The 25,503-nt window shown below is 42.4% G+C and overlaps 2 protein-coding genes across 2 annotated transcripts in view; one reads left to right on the top strand and one right to left on the bottom strand.

Annotated features, from left to right (window-relative positions):
* Window positions 1-3,726: 3,726 nt before the first annotated feature.
* LOC145342175 (cysteine and histidine-rich domain-containing protein 1-like) overlaps window positions 3,727-25,503 on the bottom strand; it is a 32,018-nt gene continuing 10,241 nt past the window's right edge. Inside the window, exons 4-11 of the mRNA XM_080187489.1 lie at window positions 20,344-20,507; window positions 18,436-18,539; window positions 15,538-15,599; window positions 13,725-13,795; window positions 11,441-11,546; window positions 9,494-9,613; window positions 7,594-7,656; window positions 3,727-4,222 (exon numbers count right to left, since the gene is read on the bottom strand). Coding sequence (XP_080043615.1) covers window positions 3,941-4,222; window positions 7,594-7,656; window positions 9,494-9,613; window positions 11,441-11,546; window positions 13,725-13,795; window positions 15,538-15,599; window positions 18,436-18,539; window positions 20,344-20,507 — 972 coding nt within the window. The 3' untranslated portion in view covers window positions 3,727-3,940. The remainder of the gene's footprint in view (window positions 4,223-7,593; window positions 7,657-9,493; window positions 9,614-11,440; window positions 11,547-13,724; window positions 13,796-15,537; window positions 15,600-18,435; window positions 18,540-20,343; window positions 20,508-25,503) is intronic.
* Window positions 11,038-25,503, top strand: part of snrnp35 (small nuclear ribonucleoprotein 35 (U11/U12)) — a 92,011-nt gene continuing 77,545 nt past the window's right edge. The window contains exon 1 of the mRNA XM_080187491.1: window positions 11,038-11,417. Within this exon, the coding sequence (XP_080043617.1) occupies window positions 11,290-11,417 (128 nt within the window). The 5' untranslated portion in view covers window positions 11,038-11,289. The remainder of the gene's footprint in view (window positions 11,418-25,503) is intronic.

The raw sequence follows: 25,503 nt of genomic DNA on the forward strand, positions 1-25,503 counted from the left end.
GTCTCACAACACCAGGTTAAAGTCCAACAGGTTTATTTGGAAATGATCTATTATCTCATCTTGATAAGATAGAAATAATACATTTCCATATAGCTAGTGTCCTGGTAGACTTGCAATCTCTGCACCCATCTTATGCAATTTCAGTAAATCTTTTGAAGTCATTCTCGACATCAGCAGGTGTGAAATTCCATGAGGATGCCTAGGAATTTCTTAAACCTATTTTGCATTGGAACTTTAGAAAACTGGACGGCTGGTAATACTGATCATCAGGTGACTTGAGGCAGCCATCTTAAGCCATTATCTTTGCTTTCTTTTTAAAAGTCCTTTTTAAGCATTTCAATATATGTTTGATCAGCTGATGAAATTAAAAATTAATACCACTCATGCACAAGTCACATCATGATGACAGACCCATCATGCCTATATCAGCTTGTAGAATTATTTGATTAATCTCACAACCCTATTTTTCAGTCACAACCCTGTAAATGTTTTCCTGCAAATAGTTCTCCAATTTCCTTTTGAAGGTTGCTATTGAATCTGTTTCTACCACCATTTGAGTCATTTTGCATTCCAAAACACAACTTATTGTGCAAAATATTTTTCCTGTTGGACTTTAACCTGGTGTTGTGAGACTTCTTACTGTATTTACCCCAGTCCAACGCTGGCATCTCCACATTAGGAGATTATAGGCCATGGGTCAATAGCAATAGTTGGTTTAGACATCAACTAAGCAATACTTTCTGATATCATTATGGACAGCAAGGTCATGTGATTAGAGTAACATTTTTGAAATCTCTTTTAAGACAGCTGCAAGCTGCTAAAGCAGCAGTCAAGATGAATCTGCCTTTTGCCTTCAAGGATATATCTTTATTTCAGTTTAAATCCCAGCAGAGTGATGGAGAAATCTCATCAAAAGGAACCTCGGGTGAAAAATGATTAACATTTTGGGAAAGGCAGATTACATTTTAAAAACATGTAGACTCCTGAAATTGTAGTCTACATAGGCTTCATGACCACTGGGAAAAATTCTGCTCAGCGTGAGATACCAGCAAAGGACTCATAAACTGAAGTCCAGTTTTTTAAAAATCTTTTTGCATGGAAATTTAATTTAGCTAAGGAAGTATTTTCTTATTGTATACCTTGTGATTCTGTATGTGTGTGTGAATGGGTTATGGAGATTGGACATGGGGTTACCTTTATAAATATTGTTTGTAGGGTAGGTTTTTGACTCAATAAAAACTAGCCCCTTTTTGTCTTAAAACTCAAGAAAGCCTGTAGAATTTGTAATCAGCACATGAATGGTTAAACATAGACACAAATCCACAATTCCACTTTCCTACATAACCCTGATTCTCTGATTGATTAAAAATCCACCTGTCTCAACTTTGAATATAGTTATTGATACAGCCTCTAAAACCTTTGTGGTAAAGAATTCCACAGGTTCGTTAGCCTTTGAGAGAAGAAATTCCTCCTCATCTCTGTCTTAAATGAATGATCTCCTAAACTGAGATTATGCCCTGTGGTCCTAAATTCTCCCACAAGAGAAGACAACCTCTCAGCATCTGCCCTGTCAAGCCCCCTCAGAATCCTATGTATCAAAAGGTCATCACTCATTTTTCTAAACTCCAATGAGAAAATCCTGCCATTCCTTACATCTACTGGTTCCCCTTTATCTTTCCTGCTCTTTACTACCTTAAAGAATTCTTATCAATTTGTCAGACATGATTTCCCCTTCATGAAGCCATGCTGACTCTGTTTGATTATATTATGTACTAATAAATGCTCTGCTATTACATCCATTAAAATGGCGTTTAACATTTTCCCGATGACAGAAGTTAAACTAAATGGCTGTCTTTTTGTCTCCTTTCCTTTTTGAATAAGGTTGTTACATTGGTAGTTTTCCAATCCTCTGGGACTTTTCCATAATTTAAGGATTTTTGGAAGATTGCTACAAGTGCATTCATCTCTGTTGTTGCTTTCTTTAAAGAAGCTCTGACTATTCATTTTATATTACTTGCTGGCTTACCCTTATGGTTTTATCTTCTCCCTCTTTATAATTTTTGATCATCTTTAATTGGTTTTTAAAACTTTTCCAAATCCTCTGTCCTACCACTAATCTTTGCCACATTATGTTTTTTTCTTTCAGTTTAATACTATCCTTAACTTCCTTGGTTAACTATGGTTGATTTACCCCTTTCCTAGAATCCTTCCTCCTCACTGGGCTATATCTTTGTTGTGAGTCATGAACTATTTCCATAAACATTTGTTATTGCTGATGAACCATCTTTTCAGCTAAACCCCTTTCCCAGTCCACTCTAGCCAACTCATTTCTTTGTAATTACCCTTATTTAAGTTTAGCACAGTTGTTTCTGATGCAAGTTTCTCACTCTCAATGTGAATGCTAAATTCTACCATGTTATTTTCACTGTTTCCTAGGGGATATTTTACTCTGTCATTGTTTACTAAAACTGGCCCATTACGCATGACCAGATTCAAAATAGCCTGGTCCCTGGTTGGAGCCACAACATATTGTTCTAAAAAAACTGTCCTAAATCCATGCTATGAATTCTTCCCTGTGGCTACCTCTGCTAATTTGATGTTCTCAATCCACATGAAGATTAAAGTCACCTATGATTAATGTAATGTCTTTTTCACGTGCTCTTGTTATATCCTGATTTATTCTCTGTCCTACAGTATAGTTACTGCCAGGGGGCCTATAGAATGCTCCCACCACTGTCTTTTTCCCCTAGTTATTTCTTATCTCCACTCATGAAGATTGTACACCTTTTGATCAAAGATAGTTTCTTGCTATGGCACTCATACTAACAAAAGATCCCACTACCCCTTCCTCCCTGCCTATCGTTATGAAAAGTCATACACCCCTCAATATTTACTCCTCAGCTTTGGTCTCTTTGTAACCACATCTCTGTAATGGCTATAAAATCATACCCATTAACAGCAATTTGTGTCATTAATATTTCCTAATATGTCAGTTTTGCATTCCTTTTCATTAACTTTGATGTATGTCCTTTTCCACCAGCCTGACATAACATGAGTTTATAATCTAAGCTCACTGTATCTATAATCCTTTAATGCATTATAACCGCACCCCCCCACCCCCCACCCCCCGCAACCTTCTCTCTAGCGTGCATGTTTGAAGCTTCTCCAGTTTTTCCATGTAATTCATTTCCTTAACAATTAACACAGTGGTTAGCATAGCAGCAGGGACCTGGGTTCAATTCTGGCCTTGGGTCACTGTCTGTGTGGAGTTTGCACATTCTCCCCACGTCTGCTCTGGTTTCCTCCTACAGTCCAAAGATGTGCTGGTTAGGTGAACTGGCCAAGCTAAATTGCCCCTCAGTGTCAGCGAGGCTAGCAGGGTAAATACATGGGGTTATGGGGAGAGGTTGTGGCTGCGATTGTGGTCAATGCAGAGTCAATGCAGACTCGATGGGTCCTTCTGGACTGTAGGGATTCTATGATTCTAATTGAGTATAAACATAAAAAGTCATTACAGCTCACAATTGTTTTCTATTTCACTGCCATCAAGGCAATGAGAAATGTGCTTCTTGTGCCCTCCATTGCCATGCAAGCCCACTTGATGAGACATCTGTACTGGTAACAGTTGTTTTGAAATACCCCTTGAAATACCTTTAATGTCACCGATATAAAACATGTAAAAAGAGAATATCTTAATGTCAAGTCTGAACTCTGGTAATACTGTTATCAAATTATCATTTATTTTCAATCTTTAGCGTTTTGCATTTTAACTGCAGATATTTACTATATCACACCATGGTCCACACTGCAAACTAGGTTCCAAATCATTTTAAATATATAAGTCCATAAAATAATCTAATAGACCTCATCACAAATTGCATGAAAACAGTCTTTCATATTGTGAAGTCTTGAACACTGCTACCCAACATCAAATGTGTTATCAATCAAATTCCTCATCAGTATCAGAAAGTCCTAAACTATCATCAGATTCGTCATCCTCTAAAGGCGGAGGTTCATCTCCCGTATAGATTTCCTTTTTCTCCTGGGTTAAAGGTTTACTTTCCTTCTCTTTTTCTTTTTCATTCTTTTCTTTCTCTTCCTTCTCCTCAGTTTTGCGAGGTGGAAGTTCAAGCTTGGCCCAGGTCACAGGATCCAGTTTTTTAAGGCTAATTTCTACTTTCGTCGGGCCCATATTGACAAAGCTTTTCTCTACATCAACAACCTGAGGAAGGAATTCATTTAATTCAGAATTACTCATTTTGCCAAGTGCCACAATCCCAGTGAATGTCTTTTTTGATGGATACGCTCAGGCCTGTCACACCACTGAGTAATGCCAGGTGACATAGTGAAGCTTTTTCCCAATATGCACCAATTACCAAGTGTTTTCTCAAAGAAGTATGACAATTTTAGGAAACTTTACTTGCATTGCAGAGCATATGATAAGGGCACCCTCTGTTGGCTGGTTACAATTCAACACTGACCTAACTCAGTTATTTGTATTAATCCATTGAGAAGAGCTTTCGTGCATTGATTATGGAGTTAGGCAGCTATCATTTTTGCTATTTTTCTCATTTAACCCTTAATTTGCTGACATTTTTGTGTATCACTGGTTCAGACATTATTATGAGAATTTCACCTGTACAGGCTGAAACAAATCCTAATTTAGTTGCAAAGACATTAAAACTAGCTTTTTTTCTGTATATCATTTTCTGTATATCACTATGCAGGGTGACACAGTGGTTAGCACTTCTGCCTCACAACGCCAGGGACCGAAGTTTGATTCCCGGCTTGGGTTACTGTCTGTGCGGAATCTGCAAATTCTCCCCATGTCTGTATGTGTTTCCTCCAGGTGCTCCGGTTTTCTCCCACAGTCTAAAAGATATGCTGGTTAGGCGCGTTGGCCATGCTTAATCCTCTCTCAGTGTACCCAAACAGGTGCTGGAGTGTGGCAACTAGGGGATTTTCACAGTAGCTGCATTGCAGTGTAGGCCTACTTATGACACTAATAAATAAACTTTAAAAATAACTTAAAATAAAATGTACTGCCTGAGGGTGTGTTGGAAGCGAGGTCAATCAAGGCATTCAAAAGGAAGTTGGGCCAGGAAATGGCAAATGGAATTTAATGTTGGCAAGTGTGAGGTGGTCCACTTTGGTAGGAAGAATGGTAGGAAGGACTATTACTTACGGGGCGAAAAACTGCAGCAGGCGACGGTGCAGAGGGACCTCGGGGTCCTTGTGCATGAGTCGCAAAAACCCAGCTTGCAGGTGCAGCATGTGGTCAGGAAGGCGAATGGGATGCTGGCCTTCATAGCGAGGGGGATTGAATATAAAAGTAGGGAGGTCTTGCTGCAGCTGTATAGGGCATTGGTGAGGCCGCAGCTGGAGTACTGTGTGCAGTTTTGGGCGCCGCACCTGCGCAAAGATATTTTGGCCTTGGAGGGAGTGCAGAGGAGGTTTACTAGGCTGATACCGGAGTTGAGGGGGTTGAGCTATGAGGAGAGGCTGAAATAAACTAGGCTTGTACTCGTTAGAGTTTAGAAGAATGAGGGGAGATCTCATTGAGACGTATAAGATGATGAATGGGATGGATAGGATAGAGGTGGAGAGACTCTTCCCGCTCAAAAAAGACAGTAGGACTAGGGGGCACAGCCTCAAGATAAAGGGGGTGTGGTTTAGAACGGAGTTGAGGAGGAACTTCTTCACTCAAAGGGTGGTGAATCTCTGGAATTCTCTGCCCGTTGAAGTGGTGGAGGCTGCCTCGCTAAATATTTTTAAGACGCGGGTTGATGGGTTTTTGATAAGAGAGGAGATTAAGGGTTATGGGGAGAAGGCGGGAATGTGGAACTGAGCCACGACAGATCAGCCATGATCTTATTGAATGGCGGGGCAGGCTCGAAGGGCTAGATGGCCTACTCCTGCTCCTATTTCTTATGTTCTTATGTTCTTAAAGTAAAATTTATTCATCACATGTAGGCTTACACTGTAATGTGAAAATCCCCTACTCACCACACTCCGGCACCTATTTGGATACAGTGAGGGAAATTCACCTAACCTGCACATCTTTGGACTGTGCAAAGAAACTGGAGCACCCAGAGGAAACCCACACAGACACAGGGAGAATGTGCAAACTCGACACAGACAGTGACCCAAGTCAGGTATCGAACCTCGGTCCCTGGTGCTGTGAAGTAGCTAACCACTGTGCCACCATGTCGCCCAGTTAGACTGTTATCTGAAAACGCAGGATGCACAGGATTATGAGGAGAAGGCAGGAGAATGGCACTAAAAATGTTGGTGCAGATACAATGGACTGAATGGCTTCCTTCTGCACTGTGACAATTTTGTGAAAATGTGTTGAAATCCTGCTTCATTCTATTAGTCAGACATGTTAATACATGTACAGGATATTCCTGTCTGCTACTTTAAATAAAGGTGGTGGCTTATTTTGAGTTAATTTCTTTATCAAACTAGCAGAGGTAAGAAGAATTTTCAGTCAAGTATCATGTTTAACATTAAGTAAAAAAGAAGGCCCTTATAGAAATGTAATTGGAAGAACAAAATTTGACTTTTAACCAAAAAAGCTTTTAAGAGTTAACCAAGGTTTGATCAAAGATCAAGGTCTTAAATGATGAGACTGTGTGCGTTTAGTTCTGTTGTTTTATAAACTAATCCATTTCCCATTGTGTTACTGCTAGCAAATTGGCAGAATCGCATGAGGACAATGAATAGGCAGATGCTCAAGGTAAAACCAGCAGCCAGCAAAGGTAACACATGTGGACACAATACCACAAATAGGATGCAGGTAACCTAAGAACTGGCAAATGCAACTGGGTCACAACACTAGATTGGCATAGGTAATGCAGTTCTAACAATACTCAAGAAGTCTGACATCATCCAGGACAAAAGATTCCGCTTGATTTGTACCCCATCCATCACTGTAAACATTCATTCCCTCCATCACCAATGCACAGTGATAAGTTGTGTGTACCTTTTACAAGATGCATTGCCTCAACGCATCAAGCCTTTTTCGACAGCACTATCCAAATCTGTGACCTCTACCACCCAGAAGTACAAAGACAGCATATATATGGGAATACCACCAATTGCCAGTTCCCCTCCAAGCTATACATCATCCTGATTTGGAACTATATTGCTGTTCCTTCATTGTTGCTGGAACAAAGTCCTGAAATTCCTTTCCTAACTGCAGAATGGATGCACCAACACTACATAGACAGCAACAGTTCAAGAAGATGGTGCTTCACCAGCTTCTCAAGGGCAATGAAAAGCTGGCCTAGTCACTGATGCCCATATCTCGTGAAGGAATAAAAGAAGGAGCTGAGTTACTGGTCACCATGGAAGTGAGTCTTAAATACTAGCTCTGTTACAGATTCAATTCCCTGGCTTGTATTTATAGCTACTCCCAATAACATAGCAGTGGAGGTGTTATAATTGACTGACACTGCAGTCCCAACTGAGATATAAATATAGCCATTGAGGGGTAATGTGGAAGTATTGGAAAGACATACCCCAGTGAAAGTCAGCATTTTTAAGAGATAAGTGAGAAAACTGGACAAAAAAAACAGAAACAATACTTACACCCCACAGGTTTATTACTTTGTGAAAAACTTTATCCTGTTCAAATATGATGTGAATAGTCAACTGTAAAAGACAAAGGAAAAAGCTCATATTGTGGTCATCAAATTTCTCTTTCTGACTGCAACTATGTTAAATTTTTTTAACTCCATTACAAAAAGATTTTCAACCTGTATTGATGCATAACGTGTAGTCATCTCAGCAAGTGCTTCCTGAGTAGACTAGAGTGAGAGATGTAGGAGATACTCACAGGAGTGGAGAAAGGAGCTCCCAAGAGTCTAGGAGCGCCTTGAGTTTGAAAACAAAGTGAGCAATCACATCACAGGAGTAGAGACTATAAGGAGAGAGCTGATTGGTATGTTGTGGGTAATTCGTTTCTCTCCATTTCAAAGCTACGTTAAGGAAAGGTAAGAGTTCTAGTTTTTCAAAAAATAACAAATTCCAACTTGGCAATTATCATTATAATAAGTAATATAAGGATAAGTAGGCCGAAGTAGAATCAGTCAAAGAGATTAAGTTAAAGTAAGAGGAGTATCTGAATAATTTGAAAAGTTAACAAGGTAAGGTAAAGTACGTTTAAGACATGGCAGGTGAGGTCAGCTGAGTGCAATGTGTGACCTGTCATTTGTGGGAAGTCATAGACTATACTAACATCCTAGATGACCACAGTGCAAGAATGCTCCCAACTGCAGAAGCTTGAGTTCAGGGTTTCGGAGCTGGATTGGCAGCGGCTGCAGATACTGTGGCACATCCCTTAAGCTAAGAATTATGTGGATAGCATGTTTGTAGAGGTAACCACCCTATAGCTCAAAGAGCTGGAGGAGAGAAAGGTGACCAACAGGCAGTTCAAGAGGAACAGGCTGGTAGTGCAGGAGTCCCTTGGAGTCTGTAGGGCCAGGATCAAAGATGTCACTGAACAGCTGCAGGCAACCTAAGGGGGAAGGATGATAAGTCAGAGGTTTGGGTACACATTGGTACTAACAATATAGATAGAATGAAGGATCAAGGCTTGCATCAAGAATTCAGGGAGCTAGGCATTAAAAAGCAGGACTGCAAAAAGCTGTAATCTCTGGATTGCTCCTGCAGCCACATGCTAGTGAGTACAGAAATAGAAAAATAGGGCAGAAGAATTTTAAGGTGAGGGGAAGGAGATTTAGAGGGGTTCTGAGAAAAATCTTTTTCACCAAGAGAGTGGTGGGAATCTGGAATGCACGGCCTGGGGGGATATTAGAGGCAGGAAACCTCACAGCCATTAAAAAGTATGTGGATGAAATGTCAAAAGTTCAAGGCTGTGGACCAAGTGCTGGAAAGTGGGATTAGTATAGACTTAGTGTAGTTTTGTCGGTGCAGCCTTGATGGACCGAAGGGCCTTTTCTGTGACTCAATGTGAAACATCTTCCTAACATCAGCTGGGGCTTTGCATCACAATCAGTGGAACTCCAAGAGCAGAGTACGATTGATGCTGGAAATCTAAGATAAAATTGGAAATTACTGGAAACACTCAGCAGATCTGTGGGGAGAGAAAACGAGTTAATGTTTAATGCCTGTGACTTCAGCCTGGTACAAAACCATATTTTCAACGTACCAAGGTGGTCCAGATACAATAACCTTTAATATGCTTCTCTTTCCTGGTGTGACCTGGATTGAACCAGGTCTTAAAGATCTACCTTCTATGACCTTAAATGTACCATGCATTTGCTCAATGTTGCCACAACATAATCTCCAAAACAACTGAAGCTAGTCTCCTTAAAGTAACACCCAATGTTCACCGAAACCTCCTTTATGATGTATCTCTTGTGGTTTTAAGTTTCTCAAAAATAAGTAAAAGTTCTGATTTGTTCAAAATCTTTGATTTTTCTGTCTATATTTTTACATTCTGTGGTTGAAATGATGTTGCACTTACCATTGTACGGTTAGCATCTATGTAACTGAGTTCTGGGTTAGATGTTTTGGCATAGATTGTGATGACCACAACGTTGCCAGTCTGGTGCCAATCATGACGGCAGCCAACCAGTTTTTTATCCTAAAACAGTAAGATAGAAGCATGGTAAGTACCAGTGTGTGAAAAAGGCACAGTAAAGCCCACTGTTAAGTTTGGTTTCTGATTCAAGGCAATGCAGGTATATTTATATTTTCTTTATGAGGTAGGATTGAATAGTGAGACAACCCTTTGAACATTAATTCTGTTTGTGACATTTTGGAGATGAATTTTCCCAGGCAAGGGAAGGCAGGTTTGAATACATTCTGGAAGTTAAAACTTCTGGAAGTGACACTTGATCAGGATCATAGCATTATCCCATGCTCTTTCAACTTTCATCAGTATGGGATTGAAGGCGAGTGGGGAATCCCCTAGGATCTGTCAGCAGACCAATTTTAAGAGACTTTAAAAGCAATTAAAAACCATTTTTATCCTCATTTCTGGATGTGATAGCTTGGGCACCTGTTTCCCAACTGGCAGCATTTTCTCATGGTCACTGAGACGAGTGTACAGTGAATGAGCTTCTTCGATGAAACTGACAGGCTGTGAAGGATTTGATCAGTGAAATGGAAGAGTTGCTGCCTTGATCAGGGAGAGGCTGCTGTGCAAAGGACATCTTCACTCTGAGTGCTATCACTGCTTGACAGGTGATTGCCAACCTTTTGGAAGACACTTCACCTCTCTAGCACTTCACTAACCTTCAGTACACCTCCCTGCTGCATGCCTTCAACACTGCATTGAGACAACTTATATAGCTCCACCCTGCACCTCTGAAGAGATTCAAGAGAGATAAAGAAGCATAGAAGATAGGAGCAGGAGCTTGCTCTGACATTCATTAGAGTCATGGCTGATAGTCCGACTCAACAGCCTAATCCTGCTTTCTCCCCATAACCTTTGAACCCGTCCCAAGAAGCAACATCTCACAGCAGCAGCTCTGATCCCTCAGCAGGAGCTCTGGGTAAGAGTGAGAAATCCACAGCCTTTCTATGTCTCCTCACCAAGCCTACTGTTGCTGATGTCCCAGAAATGAAAGTACCAGTGAAACTTTTTAACCCATGCTGGGGTCCTCTTCTTGACATCCTTCCTTTGACAGAATGGATGTGTCAACCCAGCCATTCTCCCTGATTGCCTAAGGAACATGAATACAGGATGCTTTAGAAAAGTCCGCTACTTAGGCACTCTCCATCTCATCCCTCTTCTGGGAGCAAGCAGGTTGGACACTTTCAGAATCTTACGCACAATGGAGTCTCCATCATAGGGAGCTGGAAGTAATTCCTGAAATAATAAACTGATGATTATCTTTACAAGTTATCTCTCATGTTATAATCTCTGAAGCACCTTATCAGACAGCATGAGAGTATTAGATCAAGAATTTATTTTTATTCATTCATGGGATATGAGTCACTGGCTGGACCAGCATTCCTTGCCCATTTCTAATTGCTCTCGAGTTGCATGGTTTGCGAGGCTGTTTCAGAGGGTATCTAAAAGTTAACCACATTGATATGGCTTTGGAGTCACATGTAGGCCAGACCAGGTAAAGAACAGCAAATTTCTTTCCCTAAAGGACATTAGTGAAACATTTTCTTTTTATTCAGCAGTTTCATGGTCATTGTTCAGACTTTTAATTGCAATTTTTTACTGAATTTGAATTTTGATATCTGCCATGGTGACATTTGAACTCAGAGCATTGCTCTTAATACTAGTCCAATGGCGATTACACTATGCCATTTCCTCCTCCTGTAGGTTCCTGCAAACATATCCAACAGACCAGATTCAACCGCAGCTCTAATTGTGCCAAAGGAGGATTGTTTTCTCATCCAGACTGGCTCACTTTATCACAGCAAACCAGGTAGGATTCCACATGGCACTTACTACTTCTTTCTTGACCCAAAGATGCTTGCCCTTGGCACAGCCAGGCTGTTCAATGAACTCTTCAAACTCAGTGGTCTTTATCTTACAGCAGCTCCAATATTTCATTCTATTAGAAAATAAAAACAGAAAAAGAGAAATGATATTTGCCTGCTCATCAAGACCACTCTCTCTCAGTTCCTTAGTGTCTACCTCACCAGTTTGAATTTTTTCAGTACATTTCTATCCTTCACTTTTGTCTCTCAATCACATTCCTGAGCCATTATTTATCTAACAATTGAAAGATTTTGAGTAGCAATGTAGTGGTGCAAAAGTCCTCATGATATTTATCCAAAGCGTTGAAACCTTTTCTAAGTTTCTTTTCCATAAGACAACTGAAGAATTCAAAAATCTAGGCTGGGATTTTCCAGCCCTGCTGCAGGAGCTTCCCCTGCCATTAAAACATCTAGAAGATCCTGCCAGTGAGCAGGCCAGAAAATCCCATCCTCAAATTATCTTTCAATGTCCCTTCTGTAACTGACACACTCAATTTCCCCAATACAATTTGTATCTATTACTAATTGCTCTTGAGAAGGTAGTGGTGACTTGCCTTCTTGAACCACTGCAGTCCAAATGGTACAGATGCACTCACAGTGTTGTTAGAAAGGGAGTTCCAGGATTTTGACGAAGTGACAGTGAAGGAACAGTGATACATTTCCAAGTCAGGGTGGTGAGTGACTTGGAGGGGAACATGAAAGTGCTGATGTTTCTATGTATCTGCTGCCTTTGCCTGTCTAGGCAGTAGAGGTCACAAATTTAGAAGGTGCTGTTAAAGGAAGCTTGCTGAGTTGCTGCAGTGCATCTTGTAGGTGATACATCCTATCACTGCGCACTCGTGGTGGAGGGAGTGAATATTTAAGGTGGTGGGTAGGGTGTTAATCAAATGGGCTGCTTTGGCCTGGAAAGTGTTGAGCTTCTTAAGTGTTGTTGGATGTGCACTCATTCAAGCAAGTGAAGAGTATTCTATCATATGCCTGATTTGTGCATTGTAGATGATTGACATGTTTTGGAGAGTCAAGCAGTGAATTACTTACCACAGATTTCCCAGCCTCTGACCAGTTCCTATAACCACTATATGGCTGGCCAAGTTCAGTTCCGGTAATGGTAACCCCAATGTTGATAGTGGGGGATTCAGTGATGGTAATACCACTGAGTGTCAGAGGGAGATGGTTAAATTCGCTCTTGTTGGAGAAGGTCATTGTCTGGCATTTATGTGGCATGAATGTTACTTGCCAATTATCAGCCCAAACCTACATAGTTCTGTTCTGAAGAATTGCAAAATATACTGAACACAGAATGCTGATCCTTCCTTCTCTTTTTGCAGTGAATCACCTCAATATTCATCCTTCTTTTCATACAGTGACTCTCTTCAATAGTCTGTCTATTCCCATTCACTTGCACTCACTCAGGCATTACCTTCTACAATGCCATGACAAAGTTGTCATCATGGTACACTGTCCTACTATGTCACATGTTGTAGCCTTTTTAAGTAGTAAAATTTACATATAAATACAGTGATATAATTGCCCTGGTATTGAGCAACACCCTGGAGGACTGTTGTAGCCTTAATTCCCAACTCTATATTCAGGTGCAACTTAATTCTAGGAATGCTAAATTTACCCTTTAGCCTATATTTATTTGTGCTTTTTACTTCTAGTTTTCAATATTAGGTTTTAGAATTTTGTCACTGCCAGACATTGATATATCTTCAAAACCTCTACAAATAGGAGCATAGAGAAAAAATAGTGGAAGGGATGGGAGCTCCCAACAGTCCAGTAGATAATCACATAGCAGCAACTCACATGACCATAAGAAATAGGAACAAAAGTAGGCCATTGGTCCCCTCAAGCCTGTTCTGCCATTTAGTAGGATCATGGCTAATCCTAGGATCAGGAAAATCCCAAATTCTAACCTTCACTGAGTTAGTCAATCTCAGATGACATGGGTAGATAGGCATGAAATTGGCCATCATGTCCCTCGGCTACAGAGTTGAATATAGGCAAAGGATCTCCCCACTGATTGAGATCCATTGACTTCTGGTGTAAATGAATGTGTGGCTTTTTTGGAAACAGTGAGATCAGTCCTGGCTTTTGATCCCTCTACAGGCAATTAATTTGATGGCATTTACTGTTTTACACATCAAGAGTGGCCATTCAGGCAAGATATTGGAGGACTGATAATGCCCAGAGTAATGTAATCTGATAAAATTCAACAGCTTGAGTTGTATATTATTGTTTTAAAAACTTACCCTTCATGGAAGATGGGTATTCCAGGATGAAAGCTGCATGTCTCCAAATTGCTCTCAGGCCCTTGAAATGACTGTCAGGGAAAAATGAAACATGAGTACCACAGGGAAGCATATGATAAAGTTAAATGAATGTGCCTTGTCCTGGTCCTTCTCTTGTATTAGTATTTCAGTGACGCTGGGGTATGTCCCTAGCCTTGCAATTTCATGTTAAAATCTCTCAAGATCTTTCTGTCTTTCCTTAAAATGCTTCTTAAAGCCAACCTCTTTGGTAAACTTGTCTTAATATCTCTTTATGTGTCTCAGTGTTGAACTTGGTTTGCTAGTACCTCAGAAATGCTTCAATACATTAAATGCGCAATATAAATATAAGTGCAAATTTTCATCTACTTATTCATGAGGTTTGGGTGTTGTTGACAAGATCAGCAATTATTGTCCTTTCCTAATTTCTCCTGAGAAGGTAATGATGAGTTGCCTCTTGAATACAATCGAATGGCTTGTTGGGCCATTTCAGACAGTTGACAGTCAACCACTGTGCTGTGGACATGGAATTACATAGGGCCAGACTGCATCAGGTCAGTGGGTTTTCTTCTCTAAAGGATATTAGTGAACCAGATATGTTTCAATGACAATGTAGTTACATATTCACATTTACTGATACTAAATTTTCGTTTTAATTCCAGATTTATTTCATTAATTGAATTTAAATTCCCCAGCTGTTGTGGTAAGATTTGAGCACATTTCTCTACAGCATCCATCCAGGCCTCTGGATTACTGGCCTAGTCACACAAGCACTACAGACAAACTTTTACGCTCCACAAAGGATGGGTTTTGAAAGGGGGTGTGGGAGGATGGGGAGGGGGCAGGGGGGAAGTGTAAAATTGGATTGATGGGAATCCTCCCTGAAACCCACACACAAAAGCAAGATGTAATTTCACACTTGGATGGGTAGGGCCCTGGGCAGGAAATCTGTTCTTTCATCCATCAAGGTGCCTAAATGACACTTAATGGCTACTTAAGTGCCTTTTCCCACAGCCTCAATTTTTAAGTTGGCAGGAGCAGGTGCAGGTAGGTTGGGAAACAAGGAAAAATCTGTTCTCCACCTCGGCCTCAATCTGAGAGCACCTCAGAGTTGGGATATCCTCCTCTCCGGGACTGTAGAGCTCCAGGCCTCCCACCAACAACTCCTGTCGTCCATGAATGCCGCGATCACCCCCCATCTCAATCACCCAGGGCATTCCCTGCCCTCCAGTCCAGGGACTCCCCAGGACATACCATTGCAAAGGTCCCAGGACGGTTCCAGACAGAGTGCTGCAGTACCACTTCTGCCCACTGTTGTGCTGTGCCTGGCCAGGTTGGAGAGCTATCAGCCAATCTGATTGGCCGACAGTTCTCATGGATGGGACTTCCTCCCAAGGACAGGTGGAAGTCCCACCTGCTGTCAATCATGTGCCAGTAAGCATTAAATGGCAGTGGGTCTGCAAGAGTCGGCAGAAGCTTGTTATGGAATCTGGATGGCGAGCTCTATCCAAGGGGCTGGTAAGAGGTCATGCCCACGGACTGACAGGTTGGAGGTTCATAACCAACCAAATGCTAGGCATTTTGCCACAAAAAAAGGACAACATTGGAGAAATAGTTGCCACCCAGTCTGTCACCTGGAGCACCAGCACTAAAAATGCATGGCAGAGACCTGACAAGCAGGCCATTTACTTGTAGTCTGAGTCAGGGTGAATGATGTGGAGACAATGCCCTGATTAAAGGGGAGACAAAGCATGGAACAAACTCTTGAATAGAAAGAATATAACGCACAACACACCTTCTTACAGCCAGCATGTTTACATGAAGTGTTCACTTTAACTCCACTACTGGGATCTTGCTCTGAAAAATGAGATAATAGAGGTTTGCTTCAATCATTTACTGCTTTAACCTGGACATGTTACTACTAAAACACTTCTTCCAGATTTCTCTGACATCAACCAACTAGTAACCAAGAAGTGGTGGATCACTATCATTGATTGAGATTTTTTGAAGTGATGTGATGCTTCATTTTGGCCAGGTTTAGTAATATGTTTACAGAATGGAGATCAGAAAACAAGGAAGCTTGCCCAACAAGTGCATTCTTTTTAATACCATATACACACAACTCATGGAACAGCATAGAAACATTTCATCATCCAAGGGTTATTTCTGCATAAGCGCTGATTCCCAAAGCCAGTGCAGCAAGATTTCCGAATAGTCATCCATCTTCATTGGCTGACCTTTTATAACTCTGGTCTGAGTTGTTACCCAACATCAAATCTGAAGGAGAAATGTCCTTCTGATCATCAAACCTACTCAAGCAAAAGTCAACGTTTGTTTAGTCCATATTAGACTTGCCTCTCACACCACATGCTGATCTGCTTTAAGGAACACTGAGTTTCCTTTGCTACCTCCCTGAAAGAAAATTCAAATAATGCTTCTAATGCTTCTCTAACTTCTAACAACTCTTTCCTAAATCTCTGCCACCTGCTCCAGAAGTACAAGAACTAGATTTCACTGGACTCACTGAGAATTTATCCACAGAATTTCTGACAGCCTTTTAAACCAATGGCTTAGTTGCACGGTGTCAGAGGTGGCATGGCAGCACAGTGGTTAGCACTGTCTGTGTGGAGTTTGCATATTCTATCTGTGTCTGTTGTGTCTGCCCCAGTTTCCTCCCACAGTCCAAAGATGTGCAGGTTAGGTGGACTGGCCATGCTAAATTGCCCCATGGTAAATTGCCCCTTCGTTTTCCAAGATATGTAGGTTTAGTGGGATAAATATGTGGGGTTACAGGGATACGGCCTGTGTAAGATACTCCTTTGGAGAGTCGGTGCAGATCCAATGGGTGGGAATGGCTTCCTTCTGCACTGTCGGGATTCTATCACACCTAAAAGCTCAAAGGCTTCGGTTACATGGGAACATCATTAACCCAAGTTCCTCTCTTTTCACACTGCATTCTACTTGGACATATATCGCCATTCATTGTCACTGGATCAAAATCCTGGAACTGTAAAACTAAAAGCACCATGGGAACACCTTCATCTCACAGACTGCAGCAGTTCTAGAAGGCATCATTACCTTCTTAAGCGACCTTTACATCCTCAGAATGCATTTTTAAAAAGAACTGAATCATAAGTCTGGATTTTAGCTGGGATGTATGTTCTATGTGGGATTGATATTTTGAAGTCTTGAAAATCAGAACATCTTTTTTATCAGAACTGCTCAGACAAAAGGTCATCTAGATGTGAAAGATTGCCTCTATTGTCTCCCCACAGATGTTGTCAGAACAGCTGAGATTTTCCAGTGTTTTCTGCTTTTTGTTTCAGATTCCAGCATCTGCAATATTCTGCTTTCACCCTTTTTTGTGCTGGTTTCCTGCCTACAGGCAGCCTGATTGACAGGTTGGAGCTTTATTGGGTGGGAAAACCTGAGCACAAGGCCACAGCCAAGAAGACCAGCTAGGTTGAAACGGGAATGAGAGAGATCGAGGTCAGATTGGCGGGAGGTGGGGGGGAGCCCAATTGTGGCCAAGGGGGTTCCATTCAGAGGATGGTCCCAATCACTGCAGTTCTCCTGATCGTGGTGCAAGTGTTTCTGATGGTCCTTGTGGGGCATTCAATCAATGCTGGGAGGTTGCAATCAGTGGTTGAGAGTTAGATGGTACTTGGAGGGGCTCCAGTAGTGAGAGGGGAGATGTGTTGTTGGTCGTGGGAGAAATACTCCTGCTTCTCTTGGTCCTCAAGCTGTTCTGTAAGGTCACTTACCTCATGGATTCATAGTTCTTCTGTCAGATTTCTGGTAAATCCAACCAACATTCATGAAAAAGTAGAATGTCTGTTAAAATAAAGTTGTGTGGCCTCATTGTAATATTTAAATAACTCCCACTTCCCCCAAGTGGATTACTCACACCCACCTCAGCCTCATCCTCCTCTGGTAAAACTAGAAAGAGACAGATTTGAGGTGGGCTGGGTTCCTGTGTCAGATTTTTGGAATTCAAAACTCTGACCTAACTCCCACTCACGTTTTTTGGGAGTTATATTTCAGCCGTAAGAGAATATTTACCATGAGTTAAACAAAGCCTCAGTTTTAACATTCACATACTTGTTATCAAATCCCTCCATGGCTTCACCCCTTCCCAGCTTTGTAATCTGCTTGAACCCTTCAAGATATCTGTGCTACTTCAACTCTGGTCTCTTGAACAATCCCAATCCCAATATTGGTAGCTGCAGTTTCAGTTAAGCTCTAAAATCCTTTGCCTAAACCTCTCTGTCTCTCTTTTAAATTAAATATTAAATATAATTTTAAATTAAATATTAAACACCAGTCACCCATCTCCCTAGTGGGAATTGCAATGGGTGAGTTTTGGTATTGGTCATGATTAATGTGGACCTGGCATGATGGACCCCAAAGGGAGAGGGAGGTCAAGGAGGTAAAAGCAGTGCCCATGTGCCCCTCCGTCATTGCCACGCAGCAAAGGGAGGGGTCCCCAAGGATCCTGGTGGTCGGGTAGGCTCAGATTGGAAGCAAGGGGTTGAAGCTCTTTGATCCAGCTTCTGACCATCTGCCTTAATATCACATATATGGCTGGTTTCAAATTTTGTTTTATAACATCCCTGTAAAGTGCTTTGGAAAATTTTGATCTCTTAGTGATGTTATATAAATGCAAACTGTTCTATGTTTTTGTCATATTTACCTTTCTCTGTGGCTGTTTTCTGAGTTGACTTGTTGAGTTTCTCCAAGGACTCCTGCAGTGATTTAGATACTCTCAGAGGCAGTTTTACCACCGGTTCATCAGAACTATCAAAATAAAGAAAACAATAAACAATGGCAACCCATTGGACAGGCTATTCAAATCTACAAATGTAATAGGTGAATCATTGCTATTCAAAGTAATGATTTACAGCATTAGGGGATTGGGACACATTTCCAAAGTCACAGGACATTCTCAGGGCAGGAATAAAAAAAGATTAGATGCAGAGTAAACTTTCCTCTAACCTGGCCTGTCAAGCACTCTCAGGTCAAGTGCAGCATGGATTAGAAGTAGAGTAATGCTATTGTTCTACAATATGCTCCAAGACTGAGAATGCAGTCTTTAATGCTGTCCTCATCATTGTCAGATATCAAATGCACCCAGTTTGGGTACAGCATTGGTTAGATATAGAGAAAAACTGTTCTCTACAGCGCCATCAAGCACTTCCAGATTAGACCGAGGAACATAAGAACCAGAGTACGAATTTAGTCCCTAAGGCATGTTCTATTATTCAATGAGATCCTGGTTAATCTGCACCTAACTGTACATACTTACCTTTGCCCCATCTCTCCTAATAACATTGGATAACAAAACTCTATTGATCTCAGGTATTATATTAACTATCGATATAGCATCAATTGTCATTAGCAGCAGAATACTTCCAAACTTCTAGCAGCCACTGTGTGACAAAGAATGTCCTAATCTCTGGTTCTAATTTTTAAATAATGCCCCCAGTCTAGACTCCCCAACCAGTAAGAATAGTGGGCTGAATTCTCCGGAACCAGCTGCTCCCGATGGTCCCTTGAATAAGGCATTGGGGCTAAATCGGGATTGCCACTGGGCAGCAAACCCATTGCAATGCTCCAGCCTGTCCTGTTGATCCTGATAAGGTTCTTGCCCGAAAATTATTCAAAGCACCTATTTTAAGTGTGATTAGTGGGCTTGAAGCCCCATTCAAAACCCTCCCACCAGTCACCCATCTCCCTAATGGGAACTACAACAGGTGGGTTTTGGTATTGGTCATCATCAATATGGACCTGGCATGACGGACCCCAAAGAGGGTCAAGGAAGTAAAAGCAGTGCCCATGTGCCCCTCTGTCACTGCCAAGCAGCAAAGGGAGGGGACCCCTAGGATCCTGGTGGTCGGCTGGGCTCGGGTTGGAAGCTAGGGGTTGAATTTGGCACTCTACCCTGTGATGAGAGTCTTGTGGCTGGTCTGCCCCTTCTAGCCCTGGGAAACCTGAGGATCACTCTTGGCATGGTGATTTCAGACATCCCACCAAAGTCTTCATCCTGGCCTGTGGACTGTAAAAACTTTGAAGTGGGTTGGTCACTTTAATCTCTGTGCTCCCTGACCAAACTTACAAACCCCAGCAGCACTCCATTCAGCAGAAAGGATTCCTCTTTTTGTCTTTCACAATCTGCAGTGTGAGAAGACCCCTTTCACGTCATCTGACCAACAGAAATTAGTCACTTACACCAGGGAGGATTCACTTCTCCATAACTGCTCACTCAGCCTTATTATTTTAACACAACATTTATTTCAAGTTCCTGAGCCTTCATAGAAAGTTCAAAGCCCTTAAAACCCTTTGGAAAGCCTTGTTTCCATTCAATTTCAATCCAGTTCTTTTCACTCTCCTTTGATTGACAGCTTAATGATTTTTAAACAGAAGACAGTCAGCTTTGTTTGTTGCTCTTTTGCTTCACGGTTGCAGCTCTAGTTTCTCATCCCCTGTTGTTCCTAATCACAATGTGTACACAAAAGAGGGACTGAAAGCACTTAGCTGCTTTCGAAGTTGCCTGCAGCTGCGGTTACAAGCCAACTACTGTGTAAACAGATACCCACGGTACCTTGGTCTTTCTCTCTTCATTGACTCTGCTGACTTGTGTCCTTTGATGATGCATTCTGTATCAAACTGTGACTTCAAGTTATCTGTTAGATCCTTGTTACATGTAATTTCAGGTTTCAGAGCTTCTGGAGGCTTTACGTTGGAGTGCTGACCTTTCGTACATCCCTGTGGCACAGCAAAAGTACCCAATTAAAACCATCAATCCAGCATTTCATCATTTCATTTAACTTGCAATCTCTAGACTGTTGGTTTGAGCATGGACTGCCTTCTCTTTAAAGTCAAATTGGTACAAAAAGAATGTTGTGGATTTTCACCATGTGGAGAGGCTCTCCGTTGTGTTGGAAATTCCTGTGGGCAGGGCCAAGGGGCAATTGGTGGGGGTGGGGAGTCTTGCTACCCGTAAATGCATTGCGATTGGTCTGGGCTGGAGGGAGGGCAGCAATGAGGGTGTCTGATGGGAGCGGGGAAGGTCTGCCTCCTAGGGGGTGGTCTGACCCCAGGAGGTGTCATCGGAGGGGAGGTGTGGCGGGTGTGGCGGAGGTGGGGGGGGGCGGTTGTGGGTGGTCTGCCAGGATAAGAACATAAGTAGGAGCAGGAGTAGGCCATCTAGCCCTTTGAGCCTGCCCCGCCATTCAATAAGATCATGGCTGATCTGAAGTGGCTCAGTTCCACTTTCCCGCTTTCTCCCCATAATCCTTAATTCCCTTGCCTACCAAAAACCTATCTACCCGTGAGAGGAGTGGGGCGGATCCCCACTGCTGGAGGGGTGGGCTGGACACTTGGGCGCTCTAGGGTGGGGGTGGGGGTCAGGGATAGTCCAGGAATTGTTTTGGAGGGGCCAATATTGGGCCAATGGTGGGGGGGGGGGTGGGGGGCCGCAGGGCGGGGGGCAGCGGGCAGCGGAATGGAGGGACAGCACTGGCCAGCAATCGAGGTAGCCAGCAAATGGGGTGACTGACAGGTCAGAGCCATTGTGCATGGGCAGAGTTCCACAGCAGCAATGTGAATTGCTGCTACATATAAACTATGGCTGAAATTTGTGGGCACAAATGGAGATGTGGGAGCAAAATCCTGCAAGAAGCCAACAACAGGATTCTAGCCAGCAAGATCAGCCTTGCCCCCTCTTCCCACCTTTGAGGTAATGAGATTCCCACCCAGGTAGGTCAGGAACCTCATTCAAATACATTTTCATCTCATTAGTGAGCTTCCCCACTGTTTCCTCTCTCCACATTGAAACTCCTCCCTTGTGGATTTACAACAGATCTGGAGCAACATGAACCAAGCGAAGAGAGCACGTTAGGGTGCACATGTAAATAAAGTCCCCAGAGAGGAGAGAAACATGGGGGCAGTGCCAGGTAGAGAGGTCCTCTGAGGAGTTCCTAGGGAGTTTGGAGGTTCCTCAAGTGGGTGGGTGGGGGGCAGGGTGGGGGGGGGTGTGTCCTGAGTGCATGTGGGAAGCCATCTCCATGTCTGTGAGGTGGCGAGAGGAGAGGGGGGAGTCTTATTTGTTTTGTTTTAACTGAAGATTGGGGCATCTTTTAAAAAGGGTGCCCAGATCTATGGAAAGCCAACTTGGATGACTCTTTCAGACCCTGCCCCCCCCCCCACCCCCACCATGTGACGGTGTGGGACTCGCCTCCAGGATTTATTTCTAAGTGCTGGACAGTGTTGGGTGTCCATCATGTTGAAGAAAAAATGGAAAACTTCAGCCCATGTATTTAAAATACAACAACTCCTACCTGAAAAGAAACAGGAACAAAGTGCATGACCAAACCATATGCCACGCAACCGAAGATATACAAAATCCTCACAGCACTTATCTCCAGGACAGCACTCCCCAGCTATCTGAGTGGTCCCTTTCTCTGTTGTGCCCATTTAAAGTAGATGCTTACTGAGGCGAAGACACAATTGGTAAAAAGTTTCAAATAGGACCAGCAGGCACTCAGCATGTAGAAAAAACAACAAAGAAAAGTAAGGCACAGGAATAGGCCCTCCAAGCCTGTGCCGATCATGATGCCCTAAATAAAAAAAACCTTCTACTATTACTCGCTCCGCATTCCTCTATTTCCTCCCTATCCATGGACTCATGCAGATGCTTCTTAAATGTTGCTAATGTGTCTGCTTCCACCACTTGCTTTGGCAGCACACTCCAGATACCCACCACTCTCTGCATGAAAAACTTGCCCCACACATCACCCTTAAACTTTCCCCCTCTCACCTTAAACCTGTACTCCCTTGTAATTGACACTTCCATCCTTGGAAAAAGCCTCTGACTAGCCACCTCGTCAATGCTTCTCATGGTTTCGTAGACTCACCTCAGTCTCACCTCAGCCTCTGTCTTTCCAATGAAAACAATACTACTTTATTCAACATCCTCAAGACCAGGCAACATCCTGGTGAACCCTCTTTGCACTCTCAACAAAGCTTCCACGTCCTTCTGGTAGTGTGGTGACTAGAACTACATGCAATACTCCAAATGCAGCCTAACCAAGGTTTTATATAGCTGCAATATGATTACCCAACTCTTGTGCTCAATCCTCCGGCTGATGAAGGCAAGCAAGCCATATGCTTTCTTAATCACTTTGGCCACCTGTGTTACCACTTTTAGGGAACTGTGGACCTGCACATCCAGATCCCTCTGTATGTTAATGCTCCTAAGGGTTCTGCCATTTATAGTACAATTCATACCTAAAATTGATCCTCCTAAATGCATCATCTTGCATTTGTTCGGATTATATTGCCATTTCTGTGCCCAAGTCTCCAATCTATGTATATATATTCCAACAATCCTCGGCATGGTGGCACAGTGGTTAGCACTGCTGCCTCACAATGCTAGGGACCCGGGTTCAATTCCCAGCTTGGGTCACTGTCTGTGTGAAGCTTGCACATTCTCCCCATGTCTGCATGGGTTTCCTCCCACAGTCCAACAATGTGCAAGTTAAGTAAATTGGCCATATTAAATTCTCCCTCAGTGTACCCAAACAGGTGGCGGAGTGTAGCGATTAGGGGATTTTCACAGTAACTTCATTGCAGTGTGAATGTAAACCTACTTGTGACTAATAAATAAACTTTAACTTTCCTTTATCTATCAGCAACTCTGCCAACCTTTGTGTAATCCACAAACTGACTAATCAGACCATCCACATTTTCCTCCAGAGCATTTACATATATTACAAACAGAGGTCCCAGCACTGACCCCTGCAGAACGCCACTAACTACAGATCTCCATTCTGAAAAACACAGTTCCACCAATACCCTATCTTCTATAACCAAGCCAGTTCTGTATTTAGTTAGCCAGCCCACCCCGAAATCCATGTGGTTTTAATTTTTGTACCAGTCTGCCATGTGGGACTTTGTCAAACACCTTACTTAATCTACAGCTCTTCTCTCATCAATTTTCTTCCTTCAATCAAGTTGGTGAGACATAGCCTTCTCTATACAAAACCATGCTGCCTGTCACTAACTAGTCCATTTTCCTCCAGATGTGCATATATCCTCCAGTATCTTCTCTAAAAGCTTCCCCACCACTGAAGTCAGGCTCACCGGCCTACAATTTGCTGGATTATCCCTGCTTACTTTCTTGAACAAGGGGAACAAAATTGGCTATTCTTCTGTCCTCTAGAACCTCACCTCTGGTCAAAGAGGGAGTAAGATATTTGTTAAGGCACCCCTTATTTCTCTCCTTGCCTCCCACAGTAGCCTGGGATAGATCCCATCTGGCCCTAAATGTATTGAAATCATTTGGGGGGACTTAATGAGGATGTTGCATGAAACATGTGCTGACCATTTATACACAGCAAGATATAGAGGTAGAAGAAACTTCTTAATGAATGGGGTGCAGAGCAGGCTTTGACGTGCTCTCTCACTTTCCAAATTAGTGTTCTAGGTACAGCCATTCGGGGAATTAGCTCTGTGAGTCATGCTGCATTTGGACATGGACTGCTTCAGTAACTGAGGAGTCACGAATGTACTGAACATTGTGCAGTCATAAGCAAACATCCCCACTTTTGACCCTGTGATGGGAGATCATTGATGAAGCAACTGAAAATGGTTGGGCCTAGCATACAACACTGAGAAATTCCTGCAGTAATGTCTTAGAGCTGAGATGATTGACAACCACAACCATCTTCCTTTTTGTCAGATATGACTACAACCAGTCAAGAGTTTTCTCTTTGATTCCTATTGACACAGTTTTGTTAGAGCTCCTTGATGCCACATGAATGTGGCCTTGATGTCAAGGACAGTCACTTTCAATTTATCTCTGTTGTTCAACTTTTTTGTCCACGTTGGAAGCAAGGCTGTCATGAGATCAGGAGCTGAGTTACCCTGGCAGAACCCAAACTGAGCATCTGTGAGCAGGTTATTGCTGAGTATGTGCTGTTACTGATGACCAAGAATAAACTGATGGGCTGGTAAATGACTGGGCTGAATTAATCCTGTCTTTTATGTTCAGGACACATCTAGGAAATTTTCTACATTGCTGGGTAGATGCCAGCATTGTAGCTGCATTAGAATCCTGGCTATGGCGTGGCAATGTTCTGGAGCACAAGTGCTCAGTACTACTGCCAGAATATCGTCATAGCCCATAGTCTTTGCAGTATCCAGTGCCTTCAATACCTTGTTCTACAATAGCTATAGCACTTGGGCAATATCAGCAAAAAAAGATAATTCACTCAACTCCGCTGATATTCTTGTGATTCTTGCTGGAAAATGTCTTTTGGATGAAGTTCATATAAGGAAAATTCAGATTTGGTAAGCTGAGAGCAGAGGTGGGTGCTCGTACCTGGAGAAGCATAAGGGTGTGAATATGATGGTTAACAAGGCAGCAAATATGTTGCCAGGTCCACTATCTTGTTTTCCCTGGATTTTGCTTAGCAGAGGCACAAAAGTAACTCCAGCCACAGCAAACAGGTTCACTAAAATTCAGAGCTATGAGTAAGGACATACAACAAATCAGTAATGTCTGGAGACACTTGAAGCTTATCTCACCAGGAAGTGGCAGTGAGACAAGCAGGCTTTTAAATTGATGTCTTACTCAACATCCAGAATGATGCAAAGCTGACAACCATTAAGAAGACCATAAGACTAGGAGCAGAATTAGGCCACTCGGCCCATCAAGTCTGCTCCGCCATTCGGTCATGACTGATATTTTTCTCATCCT

Source organism: Carcharhinus amblyrhynchos, chromosome 4 (assembly GCF_965287045.1).
Source record: "Carcharhinus amblyrhynchos chromosome 4, sCarAmb.v2.hapA, whole genome shotgun sequence".
In the NCBI taxonomy this organism is placed as follows: domain Eukaryota; kingdom Metazoa; phylum Chordata; class Chondrichthyes; order Carcharhiniformes; family Carcharhinidae; genus Carcharhinus; species Carcharhinus amblyrhynchos.